At 39.2% G+C, this 23,411-nt stretch overlaps 1 protein-coding gene across 3 annotated transcripts in view; it reads left to right on the top strand.

Moving 5' to 3' along the window:
- The window catches only part of fars2 (phenylalanyl-tRNA synthetase 2, mitochondrial), a 184,810-nt gene extending 173,217 nt beyond the window's left edge, over positions 1-11,593 (top strand). For all 3 annotated transcript variants that reach the window (XM_038732924.1, XM_038732925.1, XM_038732926.1), the window contains one exon: positions 10,440-11,593. In XM_038732924.1, coding sequence (XP_038588852.1) covers positions 10,440-10,578 — 139 coding nt within the window. In that variant the 3' untranslated portion in view covers positions 10,579-11,593. The remainder of the gene's footprint in view (positions 1-10,439) is intronic.
- The last annotated feature ends 11,818 nt before the right edge of the window (positions 11,594-23,411 follow it).

Below are 23,411 nucleotides of genomic sequence, written 5' to 3'. Positions count from 1 at the left end.
GCCAGAGCTGCACAGCCGGCTAACTGCTAGAGCGCGGCTCTGACTAATGTATGCAGATGTATTAATAGATCACAGGCAGCTCCCACCAGGCCGCCGTGCCTTCTCTCCTCACAAAAAAAGGCCAAATAAACAACCGAGGGAGAGAAGAGCTCTGTCTTCACTCCGCAGACTAAAAGGCCGGCTTCAGAAGCTGGCGGGCGTTTGCACATCCGCTGCCCGTGATTTTTTATTTATGCATTTATTTTATTTTCCACCCATAAGAAGAAATCCAGCAGCAGACATATTCACATACTACCATTATTCCCAGGACATTAACGGACACACGTTGATACTACTAGAAGAAGAAAAAGAATTTAATCGTCCACATTAGAGCAAAAACAGTTGTTTTGGCTCCATTTAAAGTTTCTTGATCCAAAAACTGAACAGTAAATGTTTTGGTTTCCGTCCCACAGATCAAATAGTGGGATTTGTTTCTAGACGCTCAACAATCATCCAGGCAGAAATGCATCAGGGAAGAAAGGAAACTCCATCCCTGCAGGGTTGTGGAGGGTTTTGTGATCGCAACTTTGCACGGATTACGTCCTGAATATCTGCATGACACCCGACTGTAAACCCCAAGAAGAATTACTGACCGTTAACTCGTAAGACCAAAACAGAATTCTTTCAATAACGGACTTTGTTGTTGTGTTTGAAGGTTGATATTCAACTGGTTAATATTCCACAAATGTAACGACAAAATACGTTGTCCGTCCATGCCCTCAGAGTTTCTTGATCTCCTAAACAGCTACAAACCACAGTTGAACAATAAATCTTATAAGTTTATGCTGTGACAACACTGCGGTAAGGGGATCTTTGTCATCATGGTCAGGGAATGGTTCAGGAATAAATCGTGGTCATGGTAAAGGAAATAAAAACCTTTTGTCAGTCTCTGGATGTTTTGTTGACACGTGTCCGCTCCACTTTGTCGCTCTATGACTATAACGTCATAAATAGGACGGCCACTAAGGCGCTCGAACATTATGTTGTTCTTCTTCAGAGGACGGTCTAGAAATCTTAGCGCCGCCTCTTGAGAGCCAAGTGGTTAGTTTTAGGTGTTAGATTAGAAATGGTTTGGAAACTAAATGCTGTATTGCTCAGACCGATGGGGGCAAAGCAAAACCTGAAAGACAAGATGAAGGGAAACAAACTCGTGTAGGCCTCCCAACACATGACACATATGAGCGCTTCCCGTCATGGGACCATGAAATTAAACACGTGGTTAACGTTGTGAAACGGTCGCAGTTTGGTTGGGTTTAGGAAGACGTCGTGGTTTAGGTTCCGGGGTTTGATCTTACGCGGATGTTCTCGGTTTCTATCATACGCCACCCGTCTTCATCCTTTAGAGGTGGCAGCACAACAAACATTAACATGGGAGGTAATATCGTGCTGCAGTTGAATTTGGGTTCATTCTTGAAAATGCGAGATGACAGACTCCCCGACTGACTGACTAAATGTGCTGAAGATTGTCAGAAGACGCCCAAACCTGTTCTCATACACTCCTCCCCTTTAGGTGAGTAACAACACGTATTCCCGTGTTGGGCACAAGGCATTCTGGGAGCTGTAGGAAGTGCTGAAGTAGAGCAGAACTCGATGAGAGGGGGAAACACCTCAGGCTTTTTTACAAATCTACCAGGTGGAATCTCCCTTTAAATATTTAAACTTTACTTTAAATGTTTATTTCAGAGTCACGCGAGGTCGCCTCGTGTGACGTTTGACGCTGTAAATGTTTTTTCTTTTACAAATAATGAACTGCTTTGTCTCTGGCAGCTTTGTCACAGAAGCTTTTTCCACCAGCACAGATTACAGCTGAGCTCATTAATATTCATACCAGCAACATTTATTCATACGATCTCATGAATGTTGTGCGTTTAGCCGCGTTACGTTTCCTTCGGAGCGTGTTTGTGTTCTCCGTCGGCGCTTCAAAGCTCCTCTTCCTTCCTGCCCTCTGGTTTTCTTCCCGTCCTCCGTCTGACTGTCCGTCCCAATTAGGGAGGATCTAAGTGTTGAGATTAACGAGAGGAGAGAGCCTCACGATTCACACAGACACATCACAGCCACTTAACAGAATACTAATTGATTTCAGCTTTTTTCTGGCTCGGTGGAGGCGATGAAGTGAGAGAGAGAGAGAGAGAGAAAAGGATGGGAGGTGCTTTGAAGGAGGGGGTCAGGCTTGTCTCTTCCTCCAGATAAACACCGGAGACAGGAGCGGGAATATGGCCTTTAATCTATTTATGTAATCTGGTGAGGGAGGGAGGCTGCAGAAGAAAAGGAGGTAAAGTCAATGTGTCCGTCGAGTTTTATACGTCATATGACGTCCCGCAATAACTCATCTAAATTAAATCCCTTGAAAGGGTTCAATTGTCTCAAATCCAGGTTTCATTTGTCTCATCTTGTTGAGACAAATCAGTTTATCTCCCTCCTCCCTTCAACACAGTCGAATTTCACTTAAGCTATTTAGTCATTTTCTGCCGTGTTTGTTTAGTTTTTTTGTCTTTTTAACTCACCAGAATTATAATATCTTGAAGCAGCTACAGAGCAACATGATGGTTCATGGTGAGACGTGTTTGTGTCACCTGGTGAGTCTCTCTCTGTTAGCTCTGTGTTTGGTCTCCACCACCTCCTGAGGGAAACATCTGGCTCATTAGCTGCTAAAAGCTCCACCATGTCCACCAGCTGCTCTCTGAGTGTGTCTGGCTGCTCTTTGCTGCTGGACGGCGGCTTTATCAGGTTTCACAAGGTTGAGGAAGGCACTGAGATTGATCCAGACAGGAAATGAGAGGCAAAACCAAATCTAGCAGCTAAAGGCACAGGAAGATATTGTCTTATCTGTCCCTCAAGTCCGGACTGAATTGGGAAAAGGGGTGTTTCAGTATGTGGCCCCCCTGCGCTTGGAATCAGCTGCAAAATGTCCTGAATCTTCATGAGCCGGTTTTACTTGTTGCTTTTAAAGTACTTTTAAATGACATGGAGGCTGGACACACTGGCTGTAGGTAAAATGTTGGTAAATATTTATGGAATTTTGATATTTTATGACCTTGTAACTTATTATTTATTCCCGTTGTAAATTTGATATGTTTTATGTTCATGTTACACGTTTTAATGTCTGCAGCCTTGTTAATTGTGCTGCTGCCCGTCTTGGCCAGGACGCTCTTGGAAAAGAGATTTTTCTGGTTAAATAAAGGTAAAAAAATAAATAAAAAGTTGCGTAGAGCTGCAGAGATGATAAACGTTCTCTATGGGTTTACCAACCCGTTCTAAATCCAATGTTGTCACATATGGATGCATGGTTAAGACCGTTGGCGTCAGCTTGTAAAGCACTGGAGGAAGCCATGTTGGGGTTGATGGGAGGCCAGAAACCGGACTTTCGTCCAGGAGACCGGTGTTTTGTTTCCCGTGTGAAACAAAAAGTCAACATTTAATCCTTTTAGTGAAGTTACGTAGGTTAGTTTTTGGATCCAAACCATGACCTTTTCCTAAACCTAACCAAGTAATTTTGGTGCGGAAACCCTGCCAAATTGCGACATTTGACAACGTTGTTTTTAACTCCTCATCTCACTGCGGTGATGTAGTAGTGCACTCCAGGTACACCGTGACATCACGAGAGCACACCTGTGACCACCAGCAACAAACTCAGAGAGGGCAGCGGACAGTATACGTCTAGCTGACTCACGCTGTTGAAGTATTCAGTTATCCTTCTCTTCCTGTAGCGAGGCTGCTCTCAGGTCTGCTTGTGGTCACACGCTGCGATTTGAATAAAGAGAAGAATAAAATACGATCGAGGAAGACGGAGAAAACTCCGGGTGGTTTGTGTCTCTCCGCGGCAGGAACAAGAAAAGCAAAAGTGACGACGGCATCAAAACGGGGGATGATGAAGATCAGAGGGGGGAGAAAGAGGAGAGAGGCAAAGGAGACTTTCTCTACTTGTTTCCTCTGGGCTTTATCGGATCTCCCAGTTTCCCCCTCTTCATGTGAAGGCAACACGGTGCTTTCAAGGGCGTTGGCAGCTGCTGGAGTTTCCTCTCATCTTCACCTCCTTCTGTCTATCGATCCCTCTCTTTATCTCTCACCTCGCTCACCCTCTCCCTCTCATACACACTTTTTCTCTCCGTCTCAGTGAAACCCAACACTCCGCTTTCAAGCTTGTCCATCATCATCCACTGATCCCCCCCCCCCCTCTGAATGAAACCTTACACTCCTCTTTGAAGCTCAGCCTCGTCTTCATCCCTTTATCTCTCCATCCCACCATCTGCTGAAGTCTGACATCAAATCGATCGTGTTTTTCTTTTTTTAAAAGATTGTTTTGGCCGTGATGCTGTCGGCCATGTTGTCTGTCCTCCTCTGACCTGTCGAGACTTCCTGTTTCCTTCTTATTTTTACTGTTAACATGAATGAACATGTATTTAAATTATGGGGCGTGGAGTGTTCTACATTTATAGGATATAAACACGTTCCCCTTATTATTTACCAAATACAACCAAAAGCAGCAACAAAATAGTGTCTGAAATTGGTTAAATTGACTTAAATCAAGAACTTTCTGATCAAAGAAAAAGTTATCGAGATTATGAATCTGATGCCAACTTTTTCATTCAACACAACCAACAACAAGGACAAAACACTGAAACTCATAAAAAGTGATGAACTGCAAAATACACAGGAATTGTTTTTAAGAGAAGCACAAGTTTTGGCTCATCTAATGTCCCCTCACTTGAAAACTTGATAAAACAAGGTCAGAATATGTCTCACATAATAGAAAGGTAAGAGGAAATCGGAAAGAAAGTAACTAAGAGTTTTTAAAAAACAGTTTTTGCACTTTTTATTAAAAAATAAACGGGGAAATTCATTTAAACAAACGTTAATATTCCCTTCCGTTTACCTGCAGCTGGTGTATACTTTAGATTTCTGACATTTTTCAACTCGTCCCTTCAGTTTTTAGAGCCGTTAAACATGATCACGGTGAACATTTAAACTACGTTTCCAACCAAAGCACCCAGGACTTTTAGTCTCACAGCAACTAAAAGGTTCCTTCAGCCGTTTGTTGTCTGTTGTCTGCGTTTCCACTGCACCCAAAGGTTACACCAATGTTTCTTTTATCAATAAACACAGCTGCATAACTCTTATTGTTTTAATTTATTAAACACACCTTTGGTTATTGGAACCTGTGCACATTCACCTGTTTTAAATGCTGAGCTTAACACTGTTTAATGGAGAGAATGAGTAGAGCTCGGGCAAATAATAAATAATCCATTATCTAGAGGTTTATTCATAACGTCATGTTGAACTCAGAACTGTGGGAGTTAACAAAGCTTAGCGAGCGTCCTCTGCTCCTTCTTCAACGGACGGCTACGTGACCGGCGGCAGTAGGTGACGGCGAAAGCGAGCGGAGGAAAAGATGACGCTGTAATAATGTGATAATGTTAGCTACATTTATATGAAGTAACATTAAATATCTGCATTTCACTACTACCTGCTGGTTTGGATTGTTGTTAAATAAAAGTACCAGGTAGTAAAACTGTCACAAAAATACTTCTTTATCCAATTTGTTTTACAGTTAAGTGTTAAGTGTTATCTGACCAGCTCTTAATACATTTGCTGAAACATTATTTGACTTTTGGGTCAGTGTGCAGGTGTTATTCTTAATCATTCTCCTTTAATTGAAACCCAAGAAACAACCGTAGTTTTCACAGTGTCCATAAACTCGATTTGATTTCACAATAAAGCAACTCATTATTATCAGGGGCTGATGAAGTATTCAGATTCCAAAAAGTAAAAGTATTAAAGCAGTAAAATGTTCCTGTATCAGATTATTATTCCTCACCATTAATGTAAAGTCGGATGTTGCTGCAGTAGTTGTCGAGTTGGAGCTTATTCTGAACTGTTTAGTATTAAACAGCAGCTAATTATTATTTTCAGTAGGAATTCATCTGCTGATTATAGATTATAAGAAATGTCATCACAGTTGTCCAAAGTGATGCCTTCACAATTTTTATTTTGTCCAACCAAAAGTCCAAACCTCAATGTTATCAGTAAATATTAACATTATTAAAGAGGAATAGCAGCAAATCTTCACATTTGTGAAGCTGGAACCATCAAATCAACTCAATGAAAATTTATTTATAGAGCACTTTAAACATCCAACGTGGACACAAAGTGCTGTACAGAAAAATAAATAAAAGACACTATAGCTCACATGATGAAGTAGAAACAATAACAACTACTACAATAAAACAATAAATTCAGTAAAATCGAAAAAGAAGGTCAACTTCAGTTTTCAAAGGCCCAGGAAAGAGATGGGAAACAGACAGTGAAGATGCCTGTCTAACGTTCAGAGGGAGATCGTTGCACTGTTTAGGAGCTGCAACAGCAAAAGCTCGGTCCCCTTTCAGCTCGTGATTTGTTTTGGGCACAGTTCATCGGCTGACCTGAGAGAACAGGTGGGTCCGTAGGGGTGTAGCAGCTCAGAGATGTAGGGTGGGGCAAGACCATTAAGACATTTAAAAGCAAATAAAAGAATCTTAAAATGGGTCCTATAAACAACAAATCATTTCAACTGTATAACCTGTTCTTTAAAGTAACTTCTGAAGCTGTCAGATAAATATTTTCAGTAGGAGTAGAAAGTGTCATGAAAAGAAAATACTTAAGTAAAGTACAGGTCCCTCAAATCTAAGTACAGTACTTGAGTAAATGTACTGAGTTAAGTATAATATCTTTGGTAATTATCAGGCCTTGGACTGCACCGGCGCTGAAACAGTTCACTGGAATCACTTTAAGCCTGTGTTTGTTGGTTTGCAGCACGTTTAATTAAAGCCTGATATGGAAGTTAATTATAATTACTGCACGTGAATGTTCATGTGCAACAGATGTATTTCCCCGACCGTGTGCGTGCGTGTGACGATCCACTCAGCTTGAAACAGTCAAATGATCCAATCCTGTGATTAAAATAGAAATATCCAAGCAGTCACAATGAAACCTGCAGAACTCCCTCTGTGAGAAACCGCACACACATTTACACAAAGCGCTGGTTAAAGTTAGATGTGTGTACGACAGAACAGAAAATAAGTTGTCAAGCTTATGTGTCTCAGTTTTGTTTTAATTGGTGCAGTGAGTTATTCATAGAATCTTAATTGCTCGGGATGAAAATCCCCCACTGTCTATGTTTATATTTCTTTCACACTCACACACACACAGCGGTACACTTTCTGTTTCCCTTTAGAGAAGCACATTAAAGCTGTTTCTTTTAAAAGGTGTTGCTGCATGCTAATGAGTTTTGTCTCTCACGTGTAAAATCCCAAAGCTCCATCACAGATACATCAAACGCAGCGGCGCGACATGTTTTTATCATCTCTAACTTTTTTTGAATTAAATTCGTGTGATTCCTGAAATACAGCTGTGATTTAAGCTTTTGCAAACAGGAAGTGATGCATTTGGTGTTTACAGAGGCTACAATAGCCGTATGTTTTAAAAAGATATTAAAAAGAAATCTAGTAAGACGGAGACTTCAATGAATGTTTCTGCTCATTCTTAACCAGAAGAGAGCGATGCTTTGTTTCTCTGTACAGTACCAACCCGTTCTCACTCCCAAGTCGTCACATACGGACGCACGGTGAAGATGCGGTGGCATCATATTTCAACACCCTGGGGGAAGCCCATAGTGTCATTTATGAACGCTAAAGGTGGGTGTAGGATATCTAACAGAAAAGTCAGAGTTATAAGGTGGTTGGGGAGGACGAGTGGGCCAGAAACTGGACTTTCAACCAGAAGACCGGTGTTCGTTTCCTGTGTGAAACAAAAAGTCAACATTGAATTTTTTATTTCAGTTATACAAGTTACTTAACTTAACCAAACCATCTTTTCCTAAACCTAACTAAGAAGTTTTATTGTCTAAACCTAACCAAATTGCGACTTTTCACAACGTTAACAAGTGCTTTTATTTTGAAAGTGTAACCGGACACTGCATATTGAAACATATTTGGGAACCCCTTAGCTTTATAGTTGAAAGCACTGGGGGAAATCCTGTAGCCTCATTTCTGAACACTAAAAGCCATGGTTGGTGTGGATGGTAGGCCAGAAACCAGACTTTCGTCCAGGAAGCCAGTGTTTGTTACCCATGTGAAACAAGAAATCTACATTGATATTTTTTTAGTGAAGTTATGTAGGTTAAGTAAATTGCATAGCCTACTTCCGTAAGTTAGGTTTTTTAACCATGACATTTTCCTATACCTAATCAAATTGCGACGTATCACAGCATTAGGCCAGAAACCAGACTTTCACTCAGGAGACCGGTGTTCGTTTCCTGTGTGGAACAATAAGTGAACATTGAATGTTTTTTATTTCAGTTACGTATGTTATATAAGTTACTTAACTTAACCAAACCATCTTTTCCTAAACCTAACTAAGAAGTTTTATTGTCTAAACCTAACCAAATTGCGACTTTTCACAACGTTAACAAGTGCTTTTATTTTGAAAGTGTAACCAGACCGGTTTTTAGTGAAGCTAACGTATGTAGCTTAAGTCACCTAAGTAACGTAGTTATTTTAAGTCAAACCATGATCTTTTCCTAAATCTAACCAAACTGTGACATTTTACTGTGGTAAGAACTAGTTTTATTTTGAAAGTTGTAACTTGACTGTTGAGCCCTACACGTCCAAAAACGATCCTAAAGGGTACCCAGGGTGTTAAAAGGCGACGCCAAGGGGTCTTGACCAGCATCCATATGTGACGAGCTGGGAGAGAGAATGTGTTGACAGGACTGTTGCCTCAGAGTGGGAAGGAGTCTCATAAAACTTTCCCAGCATGCACCAGAAGTCATGGTTTTAACTAACAGAGTGACATCATCTGCAAAAATTCAGAGGTCCTTAGGTCGCCAAATCTTAGGCTTCAACTGGACATTCTGTTTTGTGTGATTTATTATTTTTTTTGCATACACTCAGAAGTGAGGGAAACTAACTAACTAATACAGAGGCTGAAACTTGTTTTCATTATTAATTAATCTGCAGATTATTTTTGCTAATTCGTCGTTTTGGCTATAAAATGTCAGAAGATTGTTCGACAACACCTGTGGTGTCCAAAACCCCAAAGGTTTTTAGTTCACTTTCACATATGAGAAGGAAAATTATTTCATGCTTTTGGGAGAATATTTGGCATTTTATTGATATATTTATTTATTGATTATCAGAATAGTTACCAATTAAATTTCTATCGATGGCCTAAATGATGAATAAACAGAACTAACTAACTAAAGATATTAATTTGCAAAAGATATATTATTATTATACGAGATATTCATCGTACATATTGCTGTTTACTTTGCGGTGTGTGTGTGTGTGTTATAGGTGTCACTGTATTGACCCCCCCGCCCCTCCAGCTATGTGGGCTGGATAATGGAGACATCAATTATTCATCAACGACACAGTCTATCACATTCACTCTGAGTGTGTGTATTGTGTGTGTACACAAATATGATGTGTAGTTGTGTTTGTTGTGTGTGTGTCTCTCTCTCTCTCTGACATTTCCACCAAATGTACTGATGTTCAATTATTCACAAACTCCTGAGAGAGAGTATTGTGTATTTAGTTATTGTAACTCTGTTTTATTGCCCTGTATGTCACTTTGTCTACTGCAGGAGGAGGAGGAGGGTTTTGGAGGATGAAAGGAAGAGAAGAAAAGGAGTGTAGGAATGGAGGATGGAAGAGAAGAAGGAGAAGAAGGGAAGGAGAGGAGGAAGCGTGAGGGAAAATGAGAGAGGATGATGAAGGGAGGAGGAGGAGGAGTCTATTAAAGGGTGGAAGGAGGAGAAGAAAAGGAGTGTAGGAATGAAGGATGGAGGAGTAGAAGTCGTGAAGGAGCGGAGGAAACAGCAGGAGGAAAACGAGAGGATGATGAAGGGAGGAAAAGAGGAGGAGAAGAGGAGAGGATGGGAAAATGAAAGAAGGAAAGGAGGAGAAGGAAGGTGTACAATAGAAGAGGGCGATGAGCAGTAGGTTAAAAGAGGAGGATATAATGATAAAGGGGAGGGGAGGAAGGAGACAAGAAGAAAAGGATATTGAGAGGAGCAAAGGAAGGAGGAAGAGGTCACAAGGAAAGGAAAAGGGGGAGAGGACATGATAAGCATATGGAGGGAGAATGGGAGGACGACACAGGAACGGGGGGAGGAAAGTACAAAGAGAAGAGGAGGAGATATTAAAAGACAGAAAAGGGCAAGAGAGAAAGAGTTTGGGGTTAGAGGAGGAGGGGCCTGTGGCGGCTGGCGTGGAGGGCGGGGCCCCGCCACAAACAATAAATACTGCCCTATATTAATATTACAGACTGTAAATACTTTGACAGTAAATAGAGGTGACGAAGAGACCCTAACATCTCCCCTCTCTCTCTCTCTCTCTCTCTCTCTCTCTCTCTCTCTCTCTCAGGACCAGTAGGCGGAGTCAGTGTTACCGCATCATCTATCGCCACATGGAGCGAACTCTGACCCAGCAGGAAGTTCGACAAGTCCACGAGCAAATCGAACGCGCTGCCGAGACCGAGCTGGGCGTGCAGGGCAGATACTGACACACTCCCAGCCGGTCGGGGCTGTTCAGCAGCTTCGTCACGTCCTAGCTGTGATATTTCCCTGCAGGGTGAAACGTGTTGACTTTAATAACGACGTCACACGCAGCCTTTAAAGCCAACACACAGCAGAGCGTCACCAACTCTCCTGTGTTTTCTCCTCTTCAGGCTGAAAAGTCTAAATTTGATGTGTGTCATCTTTAATTTCTAAAAACATCCTCTGTGTGTTGAGTCGGCGGCCACGCACCGGCAGCGTTTCATGACGCTTCAAACCGACTCTAAGAAAGATTTAGATGTTTCTGACAGCAGCTGGATCTCGACAGCTGTTCTGTTACTGATCGCTGGCCAGACAGAAGGATTTGTACGACAGTTATCTCTCTGTTTCAGGAGATAAACGTTCACACACTGCAGGTTCACTTCTGATTCTCCACCACACAATCTCAATGTTTTGAAATTGTATACTAAAAGATAATTAAGTAGTTTGGTCCATCATTTCTGTCAGTTGTAGTGACATAATACTCAAGTTAAAATAATGAAAGAAACACAAGCAGTAAAAGTTGAAATGATGGCCAGAACTATAAAATCGAAGCAACAACTTTCTGCAACTAGTTTTCAATCAGTGTGCACAACATGACGAGCCTTCAAATTCAACCTCAGGACTTATTTATAACAGGAAAAGGCTGTGATTGAAGTGATTTTATTCATGCAAACACTGCTGGGAGGTGCAAAGTAAAAAACAAACAACGTAAATCACAACTTGCTAGGTGAAGAGTCACAAGTCATCAGCATAGATTAACTTTCGGCGTTAACACATTAAACACAATCTCGCTCGATGGCGTCAGTTGTTTCCGGCTTCCGTCAGCTTTGATCTGAAACTAAAGATTTGTTATACGAGTAAAGACTTCATCTCTTTCTTTTTCTTTATTTGAAAGGAACATGTCTGTAGCTTTAACTGAAGCTGTGGCCTGTAAGTTTTGTATCTTTAGATGTAAACATTAAAGCTGTTTGTCACATGGTTTCTCCCTGTGTGTTGTTATTCACCCCCAAACTTTACTTCACATGAACAAATGCTGGTGAATCTTCATGACTTGGGTTTAACGTTATGAAGCGGATTTGACATAAAATATTAAAATAAGACTTTATTGATTGATTGATACCATGTCTTGTTAAAATTAAATAAATAAATAAAAGACGTGAAAGTCAGCCGATGGTGTGTGAGCAAACGCCATCTGCACAGGAAGACAGTGAGAAAAAAACTCAACTAAACATCAAACCATTTTAAAAAATGTATTCACGTAGAACTGATGCACGACAATCCACAAAAGACAACCATAAAAGATGTGTCAGCTGCCTGGACTGTAGTTAGCTTCTGTTTCGGGGGAAGGAGGTCTTACCGTTCTCCCTTACCTTGTGAAGCTAAGCTAGGTTAGCCGCCTTCTTGTGCGAGCTTTTCAAATGGATTTCAAATTTGTGGGATTTTTCCCCTTGAGAAATGTTCCACATATTTCATCACCCTCCGCTGCAAGGCACTCGCTCTTATCTGAGACACCGTAGAATTCAAAGTAATCCCAAATTGGACTCTTTGGCCGCTTTCTCCCAACGCCATGCGAGGGGCGTGGACTAAAACCTGGCACAGAAACTGGAAACTGGAAGATAGATTTCATATCCACCCAAAATACCAGGCTTATGTCAGCCCTATGAAATAAAGAAATTCACTTTGTAATTTTAGTTTGTTTTGGAAACAGACGACACAGTTTCAGTTATCGTTTTTTGTAAAGTGTTGTTTTGATTTTTATTTCAGTTAACTAAATGTGTGTCACACCTAGTTTTTGTTAATGATAGCAACACATTTTCACTCCCAACTCGTCACATATTAACACTTGGTCAAGACCTCTTTGGGTATCTTTTAACGCCCTGGGTACCCTTTAGCATTGTTTTGAGACGTTTAAGACTCCGCAGTCAAGTTAGCAACAGGTAACGACAATAAATATGCAGCATCTGGTTAGACTTTCAAAATAAAACATTGCAATTTTGAAATGGCAAGTCAAGTTAAAGTTGTGAAACGTTGCAATTTGGTTGGGTTTAGGAAAAGATCATGATTTGGGTTAAAATAACTGTCAGTTAACACGTAAGTTAAGTATCATTAGCGTAACTTACATAATTCATGTAACCTACTTTAAAAAAAATGTAATGTTGACTTTTTGTTGCACACGGGAAACGAACACCGGTCTCTCATGGTTGAAAGTCTGGTTTCAAGCCCATCGTCCACCAGAACCACCTCCTCTTTTCTGTTAAATATTACACATTTACATTTATTCTTTTAGCTGACGCTTTTATCTAAAGCGACTAACAGCAACTAAGGTTTAAGTGTCTTGCTCAGGGACACAATGACGGTGTCGCAGTGGGAATCGAACCGTCCAAAGGTGACGTTACTGGGCTTCCCTCAGTGCGTTATACTGTGATGCTAAGGGACTGTCCAGTGCGTTACAAACTGACTGCATCGGCTCTTGAACAAGCGTCCACATGTGACGAGTTTGGAGTGAGAACGAGATCATAATAACTTTCAACCAGCATCAACCTTTCCAGCTGTTTGACCTACAGCAGCTCGTGTGTTGGGTCGGACCACACGGGTCAGCCTTCGCTCCCCACGTGCATCAATGAGCCTCGGCCGCCAATGACCCTGTCGCCGCTTCACCGCCTTCCTTCCTTGGACCTGCCTCTGATCAGTACTGACCACTGCAGCCCGGTTTGGAGATGCTCTGACCCGCTCGTCTAGCCATCACAGTTTGGCCTTTGTCAAAGTCGCTCAAATCCTTACGCCTGCCTAAACCAAACCGTTTCATAACGTTAAACATCATGTGACTTACATAATGCACTTAAGGTCCGGTACTCGCCAATGGTCCTATATGTTGTTGTACTTCCCGACGCACATACGTGTTGTTTTGGGACACTCGGCAGTCGACCAATTTTGTTGTTTCAGTGTGAGGACGTGTTGAATATCTACGCTACAAGAAACAGCAGACTGAAACCGATCAGAGGGACAGCCGACAGCTGACGTCCAACATTTTTTGTCATTTTGCAATAAATCTGATCGATGGCCACACAAAGTCCTCGTCTCCCTCCTCACTCTGCACACACTCCTGCGGAAATGTCACACACACACACACACACGGGCGTCCAAATGCCACTCTGTCAGTTATTCGGTGCCAGTGTTGAGGCATTAAATGGCTTCGCCTGTCACTCCAGTCAGCCATGCAATGAATTCTGGGAGTTTTTACACACACACTCATTTGAATACAGCTCGTTAGAAAATACACTCCTACTGTCTCACATACCCCAGTATAATAACCAGACAGCGCTCTGTCAGTGTGCTGAGACGATACGCCGGCTTAGGCTGCTACGATCATACACTGGCATGCTGCAACTTCACACACACACACACAAACACACACATATACCTACACACACACACACACACTTACAGGCAAAGGCCACTCTGCCAATCATGCAGTGGGAGGCTGTCTGCCTTCGATGGCTCTGCTCATCACTCTGGTCGAGTTAAAACTGAGTTCTGACAGTTTGAGGCCATGCTTACAGTTTGGACACACACACACACACACACACAGTAAATACACACTTGAATATTTAATCACTGAGGCTGTTTTTTCGATGCTTAAGATAAAGTAACACAATGACATCAAATAAAAGTTTATTTGCCTGTTTACGTCACGGCTAAATATAAACTTACTCATGCTTTTCAAGCAGAACGCACACATTGGTTTGTAGAAGTGGGATAAATAAAGACACTGTCAGCGAAGCATTCAGATTCTTTACTTACTCAAAAGTATTAATACCTCACTGTACAAATACTCTGTTATAAGTAAAAGTACTGCACTGTAAATGTTACTTAAGTTAAAGTATAATGAGGAAAAAGTATTCCGTGTTCCCGGTGACTGTTGTTATACTACATACTGTTAAAATGTACTAGCTGTACTTTTATAAACTGTCGGGTAGTTTACTTTATAATAAAACATCATATTTTATAAACTCTTCATGTTTTATATGTAAAATCTTACTTTGTAAAGTAACTAAGGCTGTCAGATAAATGTAGTGAAAAGTACCATTTCTCCCTCTGAGATGTGGAGTAGAAGTAGAAAGTGGCATGAAAAGTCAAGGTACTCAGGTAAATATTTACTGTCCACCACTAAACATAGTAATATGAGTGAAAAAGTGCAGTCACATTTACCAACACTGAGCACACTGAAATGTACCAAAAAGATGTTTATTCATTCGTGTTAGTTTTACAGTGTGCCATCATGAACCTGCTAACAGGTGACAGGCAAAAGTACAGAAAAGTACAGAAGTATTATCAGCAGTTTGTGCTCATTGTGCAGAATAAAACAAATAGAAGTAAGAGAATTTACTTCGTCACCGCGTTTTCAAAAAAAACCCTTTATTTAAGAACCATTCAGATAAAATCTATTTTTCAAGGGCACCCTGACCAAGAAAGGCATCAGGACAGCAAGCCTGCCAGCACAGACCTGGAATACACTGAAAACATCTACCATAATACAAGTACACATATCCCAGGGGTCCTTGAAGAGCTTCCAGGGGGTCACCAGCAAAAAGGGGAATACTTTATAAGTCCATCCATAACACAATGACAGAATATCTGACTATTTTGAAAACGTTTGAGAACCACTGTTCTAACATACGGTGGTTCCCTCTGAAAACTAGTGAAGTATAAAGCAGCATAAAATGGAAATACTCAAGTAAAGTACTTAACACCCTTCACGTGTGCACACACTGAAGACAGAAAGTGTTAGTTTTAAAGCTCTAAAAGGTTAAATATAGACATCGAACTTCTGTCCTCCAGACGTCACTCTGAGACAAAGTGGTAGATTACTTCAAAGACACCGTCACACCTTCTGACGCACATACGCTGCTTCATCTCACACATATCTGTCGCTCTGTCTCTCCCTCAGGTGGAGGTCCTGGGAGGTTTACCCTCCAGTGTGTCTGGTCACAATTGATTGGCTCGTGCGCAGAGACACAATGTGACCTCTGCAGGAAACAGACTTTACTGTCCAGACTCTTTCTGTGGATCCAGAGACACGTGTCCAAGACTGTGTCGGACATTTCAGGGAGATTCAAGGGGGGTTTCAGACATGTTTCAGTTGATTGAAAGATCTGAGTTTGTTTCTGTCGAATATAAATAATGCAGTTTCAAGGACATTTCAGGCAGATACAAGGATGTGTCAAGAGGACTGACAGGTGTTTCAGAAATGTATAAATGTTAAAGGCAGATTTGAGAATGTTTCCAGTAGATTCAAGGGTGTTTTGAGTAGACTCGAGGGTGTCTCAGATGTTTCGGAGGAATTTTTAAGGCTCATTCAGGAAGGTTTTTTAAGGAGATTCAGGGTGTTTCAGGAAAATTGATGGGTGTCTCTGAGAGATTTGCAAATGTTTCAAGGAGATTTAAGGATGCTTTAGGCTGATTCATGGATGTTTCAGGTTGATTTAAGGACGGTTCAGGCTGGTTTGAAGATGTTTCAGGATGACTTGAGAATGTTTCAAGAAAATTGAAGGATGCTTCAGGTTGATTTAAGGATGTTTCAGGCTGATCCAAGAATGTTTCAGGAAGGTTTGAGGATGTTTTAAGAAGATTCAAGGATGTTTCAGGCTGATTCAAGGATGTTTCAGGCTGATTCAAGGATGTTTCGGGAAGATTTGAGGATGTTTTAAGAAGATTGAAGGATGTTTCAGGAAGATTTAAGGATGTTTCAGGCTGATTCGAGGATGTTTCAGGCTGATTCAAGGATGTTTCAGGAAGGTTTGAGGATGTTTCAGGCTGATTCAAGAATATTTCAGGAGGATTTGAGGATGTTTCAGGCTGATTCAAGGATGTTTCAGGACGATTTGAGGATGTTTTAAGAAGATTGAAGGAAGTTTTAAGCTGATTCAAGGATGTTTCAGGCTGATTCAGGTTGATTTAAAAATGTTTCAGGAAGGTTTGAGGATGTTTTAAGAAGATTCAAGGATGTTTCAGGAAGATTTGAGGCTGTTTTAAGAAAATTGAAGGACGTTTCAGGTTGATTTAAGGATGCTTCAGGCTGATTCAAGAATATTTCAGGAGGATTTAAGGACGTTTCAGGCTGATTTAAGGATGTTTCAGGCTGATTCAAGAATATTTCAGGAGGATTTGAGGATGTTTCAGGCTGATTCAAGGATGTTTCAGGACGATTTGAGGATGTTTTAAGAAAATTGAAGGACGTTTCAGGTTGATTTAAGGATGCTTCAGGCTGATTCAAGAATATTTCAGGAGGATTTAAGGACGTTTCAGGCTGATTCAAGAATATTTCAGGAGGATTTGAGGATGTTTCAGGCTGATTCAAGGATGTTTCAGGACGATTTGAGGATGTTTTAAGAAGATTGAAGGAAGTTTTAAGCTGATTCAAGGATGTTTCAGGCTGATTCAGGTTGATTTAAAAATGTTTCAGGAAGGTTTGAGGATGTTTTAAGCTGATTCAAGGATGTTTCAGGCTGATTCAAGGATGTTTCAGGTTGATTCAATGATGTTTCAGGTTGATTTAAGGATGTTTCAGGTTGATTCAATGATGTTTCAGGTTGATTTAAGGATGTTTCAGGAAGGTTTGAGGATGTTTTAAGAAGATTCAAGGATGTTTCAGGAAGGTTTGAGGATGTTTTAAGAAGATTGAAGGATGTTTATTAAGGATGTTTAAGGATGTTTCAGGAAGGTTTGAGGATGTTTTAAGAAGATTCAAGGATGTTTCAGGTTGATTCAATGATGTTTCAGGTTGATTTAAGGATGTTTCAGGAAGGTCTGAGGATGTTTTAAGAAGATTGAAGGATGTTTATTAAGGATGTTTAAGGATGTTTCAGGAAGGTTTGGGGATGTTTTAAGAAGATTGAAGGATGTTTCAGGTTGATTTAAGGATGTTTCAGGAAGATTGGAGGATGTATCACAGATATCGGAGGATGTTTCCAGCTGATTCAAGGATGTTTCGGGTGATAAAATTTTTTTTCAGATGATTCAAGAAGATTCAAGGATATTTAAGGGAGGTGCCAGGTGATTCGGGAAGATTCAAGGACTGTTAAGGGACTACTCAAATCAGTTTCTGAATAAATATCAGCCATTATTTAATATTTATAAAATGAGTTTGGGAGTTGAGCAGCTGCTGAGCTCATCTGATTCTCAGTGGATCTGATCTCCTGAGATTCAGACAGGATTTGAAGATCTGGTGAAGCAGTCAGAGGCATTTGTGATTCTGGAGAGAACGGGTCGGTTCTGTGCTGCTGACTTGGACTTATTAAATGGAAGAGAAAACGGGACATTTGATTGGCTCTACTATGCCACGCCCAGTACGAATGGATTTCTTTATACCATGTTTCTATTCTATCGACTTCCCCCAGAGCATGTTGGGATTTGTTCTGTTTGCCTTGATTCATGAAGGACTTTCTGGCTGTTTGGTCGGGTGGCTCACTGAATAAACAGTAGTCAGATCCATCAGCAGAAAGAGGGAAAGATTCCAGCCGAGACCCGTCACACACTGTTCTTAGTTACAGAAACATTTGCCTTCAGCATTTACATCTCAATGACAGAACACACACACACAAAACGTGCAGGATAACAACTCAAACTCCACAGCTGAGCTGCTTTTATAAAGACAGGAATAAAAAATCACATTTCCTGTGTACCAAACATCAAATACGCCCAGCTTGGGGTTTTTTTTCTTTAGAAAGGTAAGAAATCCTGAAGATTTATGGGAAAATATTTAAACGGGAGCACAAGGGGGAAGAATGATAAAATATGGGAGAAAACCAAGATGGTAACGACCAAAACGGCGAACTCGATGCTTCTAAATAGCAGTCCACAAACCAACAGGTGACGTCACAGCGGCTACGTCCACTTCTTTTACACAGTCCTGATAATGTACGGCTTAGATCTGAAAGTTTAATCAGGTCTCATAACGTAGTCTCTGCTGAGATGTCCTAAAAGGGCCACCGTACAGATAATTCGCCTTTTATTGTTATTTAGGTAAAAACATAACCATTCCTGTTGGACAACCCTCGGTAATGACGGAGCCACTGCAGGTGTGGGCCACAGCTGAAGAGGTTAAAGCTTTTTTTGTTGCACAGAATAACATAATTCATCACCACATGTCAGTCTGAGGGATGTGCAGCAGTTTGCATTGACTTAAATACTGAAAACGTGAAGTTTAACCGGAGCACTGACTTTGGAACATGTATCCACTCCCATGAGTTTGTCTGTATTCTGAGCGCTCAGGCAGGTTTTTGTTGTTTATATTTGCAGAAACAAATGATGTGAGAACAAAAATAAATCCACGCTGTGGTCTGACAGACGAAGAACGTCTGATGGGGATTCTAAATAAAAACGCAATCTGACCCTGAAATGGAAAAAAAAAGACAAGGAGGGAAAGGGATGAAAAACTGAAGCTTCATATTCTGACAGCAAAACATCACACAGCTGTCTACCTCTCTCTGCTTTATTTTCAGGTTTCCTTTATTTGTTCTTATTTTTCTCATCTTGTGGATTTATTTTTTTCTGCTGTGCTTTCATCCTTCATCTCTCTTTCATTCATATTTATTCATTGACATCGTCCATTTTATCTCGTCCTCCATCTGCAGCAGTGCTGTTCTCTACTTCCTCTCTCTCTCTCTCTCATGTTGTTTGCAGTGGAATGAATTGTCGACACTTTCAGTCACGATGAATATGAAGCAAACCCGATGTCCCCACTGTGCGCCTGTATGTGTGCGTGAGTGTTGTAAGGTTTTGACTTGATCTTTGCAAATCCACTAAATGCATGCATCCACACACCCACACCATGTCTCCAGCGTCTGCTCGTGTGTGTGTGTGTGTGTGTGTGGGTCGGAGGGCGAGCGACTACACCCATCTGTCACCACCACCTCCACCCTCGCCTCTATATGAGACAATAAGAACACCAGTTCAAAACGTCTGGAATGAAAAACAAGAAGCAAACAGAGTCCGACACGGAGATTTAACTAAAGCTGGAATATTTTCCAGTTGTTGCACTTTTAATATAGCATAACTAACATCTTATGTAACACTGGATAAAAGAACAATATTCGTTAATTCCACCATTTTTGTCCAATAAAAGAAATGCAGTTTGCAGTCAGATGTCAATACAATAGAACAAGCAAGTGAAACTAAAGTAAATAAGCAAGTGAAACTAAAGTAAATAAGCAAGTGAAACTAAAGTAAATAAGTAGGTGAAACTAAAGTAAATAAGCAAGTGAAACTAAAGTAAATAAGCAAGTGAAACTAAAGTAAATAAGCAAGTGAAACTAAAGTAAATAAGCAGGTGAAACTAAAGTAAATAAGCAAGTGAAACTAAAGTAAATAAGCAAGTGAAACTAAAGTAAATAAGCAAGTGAAACTAAAGTCAATAAGCAAGTGAAACTAAAGTCAATAAGCAAGTGAAACTAAAGTAAATAAGTAGGTGAAACTACAGTAAATAATCAAGTGAAACTAAAGTCAATAAGTAGGTGAAACTAAAGTAAATAAGCAAGTGAAACTAAAGTCAATAAGCAAGTAAAACTAAAGTCAATAAGTAGGTGAAACTAAAGTCAATAAATAGGTGAAACTAAAGTAAATAATCAAGTGAAACTAAAGTAAATAAGTAGCTGAAACTAAAGTAAATAAATAGGTGAAACTAAAGTAAATAATCAGGTGAAACTAAAGTAAATAAATAGGTGAAACTAAAGTAAATAAGCAAGTGAAACTAAAGTCAATAAGTAGGTGAAACTACAGTAAATAATCAAGTGAAACTAAAGTAAATAAGTAGCTGAAACTAAAGTAAATAAATAGGTGAAACTAAAGTAAATAATCAGGTGAAACTAAAGTAAATAAATAGGTGAAACTAAAGTAAATAATCAAGTGAAACTAAAGTAAATAAGTAGCTGAAACTAAAGTAAATAAATAGGTGAAACTAAAGTAAATAATCAGGTGAAACTAAAGTAAATAAATAGGTGAAACTAAAGTAAATAAGCAAGTGAAACTAAAGTCAATAAGTAGGTGAAACTACAGTAAATAATCAAGTGAAACTAAAGTAAATAAGTAGCTGAAACTAAAGTAAATAAATAGGTGAAACTACAGTAAATAATCAAGTGAAACTAAAGTCAATAAGTAGGTGAAACTAAAGTAAATAAGCAAGTGAAACTAAAGTCAATAAGCAAGTAAAACTAAAGTCAATAAGTAGGTGAAACTAAAGTCAATAAATAGGTGAAACTACAGTAAATAATCAAGTGAAACTAAAGTAAATAAGTAGCTGAAACTAAAGTAAATAAATAGGTGAAACTAAAGTAAATAATCAGGTGAAACTAAAGTAAATAAATAGGTGAAACTAAAGTAAATAAGCAAGTGAAACTAAAGTAAATAAGCAAGTGAAACTAAAGTCAATAAGCAAGTGAAACTAAAGTCAATAAGCAAGTGAAACTAAAGTAAATAAGTAGGTGAAACTACAGTAAATAATCAAGTGAAACTAAAGTCAATAAGTAGGTGAAACTAAAGTAAATAAGCAAGTGAAACTAAAGTCAATAAGCAAGTAAAACTAAAGTCAATAAGCAAGTAAAACTAAAGTCAATAAGTAGGTGAAACTAAAGTAAATAATCAAGTGAAACTAAAGTAAATAAGTAGCTGAAACTAAAGTAAATAAATAGGTGAAACTAAAGTAAATAATCAGGTGAAACTAAAGTAAATAAATAGGTGAAACTAAAGTAAATAAGCAAGTGAAACTAAAGTCAATAAGTAGGTGAAACTACAGTAAATAATCAAGTGAAACTAAAGTAAATAAGTAGCTGAAACTAAAGTAAATAAATAGGTGAAACTAAAGTAAATAATCAGGTGAAACTAAAGTAAATAAATAGGTGAAACTAAAGTAAATAATCAAGTGAAACTAAAGTAAATAAGTAGCTGAAACTAAAGTAAATAAATAGGTGAAACTAAAGTAAATAATCAGGTGAAACTAAAGTAAATAAATAGGTGAAACTAAAGTAAATAAGCAAGTGAAACTAAAGTCAATAAGTAGGTGAAACTACAGTAAATAATCAAGTGAAACTAAAGTAAATAAGTAGCTGAAACTAAAGTAAATAAATAGGTGAAACTAAAGTAAATAATCAGGTGAAACTAAAGTAAATAAATAGGTGAAACTAAAGTAAATAAGCAAGTGAAACTAAAGTAAATAAGTAGCTGAAACTAAAGTAAATAAATAGGTGAAACTAAAGTAAATAAGTAGCTGAAACTAAAGTAAATAAATAGGTGAAACTAAAGTCAATAAGTAGGTGAAACTAAAGTAAATAAATAGGTGAAACTAAAGTAAATAAGCAAGTGAAACTAAAGTAAATAAGTAGCTGAAACTAAAGTAAATAAATAGGTGAAACTAAAGTAAATAAGTAGCTGAAACTAAAGTAAATAAATAGGTGAAACTAAAGTAAATAATCAGGTGAAACTAAAGTAAATAAATAGGTGAAACTAAAGTAAATAAGCAAGTGAAACTAAAATCAATAAGCAAGTGAAACTAAAGTAAATAAATAGCTGAAACTAAAGTAAATAAGTAGCTGAAACTAAAGTAAATAAATAGCTGAAACTAAAGTAAATAATCAGGTGAAACTAAAGTAAATAAATAGGTGAAACTAAAGTAAATAAGCAAGTGAAACTAAAGTAAATAAGTATCTGAAACTAAAGTAAATAAATAGCTGAAACTAAAGTAAATAAATAGGTGAAACTAAAGTAAATAAGCAAGTGAAACTAAAGTAAATAAGTAGCTGAAACTAAAGTAAATAAATAGGTGAAACTAAAGTAAATAAGTAGCTGAAACTAAAGTAAATAAATAGGTGAAACTAAAGTAAATAAGTAGCTGAAACTAAAGTAAATAAATAGGTGAAACTAAAGTAAATAAGTAGCTGAAACTAAAGTAAATAAATAGGTGAAACTAAAGTAAATAAGTAGCTGAAACTAAAGTAAATAAATAGGTGAAACTAAAGTAAATAAATAGGTGAAACTAAAGTAAATAAAACACATGATACTGCAGATGTGAGACACAATAAAAGCTCATAATTAATCCAGTAAAGAAAAAACTATTTAGAGGACACGGACGAGAATATAATCACTGTTTTCTCCTGAACTTTATCCTAAAATTCCTCAGAACAGCCACTTCAAAAAGTACATTTATACTCTATAAGGTAATTCAATTCAGTCAGTTGTTCATGATAGCAGTAAGGTAGCGCAGGTTCCCTCTCCTCAGTCCCGTCCTGCAGCTTCTCCTTTTGGGGTCCAGAGGCTTTCCCGAGCCAGGTATGTAATCCCTCCAGCATGATCCTGGTCATGCCCAGAAAAGCTCTAGAAGGAGGCGTTCAGGACTCATCAGATGCTGAACATCAACAGGCTCCTTTCATCATGAAAGAGCAGAGGTTCTCCTCTGAGCTCCTTCTGGATGTCTGAGCTCCTCACCCCGTGTGATCCCAGACACCTCGCAAAGGAAACTCCTTTTGGCTGCTCGTATCCGAGATCTTCGTCTTTCAGGTTACTACCTAAAGCTTTTGACCATGAGGTAAGTGCTGGAGCGGAGATCAGTTAGTAAATTAAGGGCTTCTTGGGCAGGAACCTGGTCTAAAAACTGAAGCCAGTGCTGAAGAGCCTTAAATCTGCGTCCTCTCCAGCAGCCAGCAGGGGGCGACTCCAGCGGCTGCAGAAAGAAGTGTGATTGTATAGAAGTCTATGAGAAAATGTTTCTACTTCTCAGCTGATTTATTCCCTCAGTAAACACTTTCCTGAT

This window comes from Micropterus salmoides, unplaced genomic scaffold (assembly GCF_014851395.1).
Source record: "Micropterus salmoides isolate LMB-PRFRI ecotype aquatic unplaced genomic scaffold, ASM1485139v1 Ms_hic_scaffold_1, whole genome shotgun sequence".
NCBI lineage: Eukaryota > Metazoa > Chordata > Actinopteri > Centrarchiformes > Centrarchidae > Micropterus > Micropterus salmoides.
The sequence above is the reverse complement of the archived record's forward strand: the minus strand, read 5'-3'. Positions and strand labels throughout refer to the sequence as shown.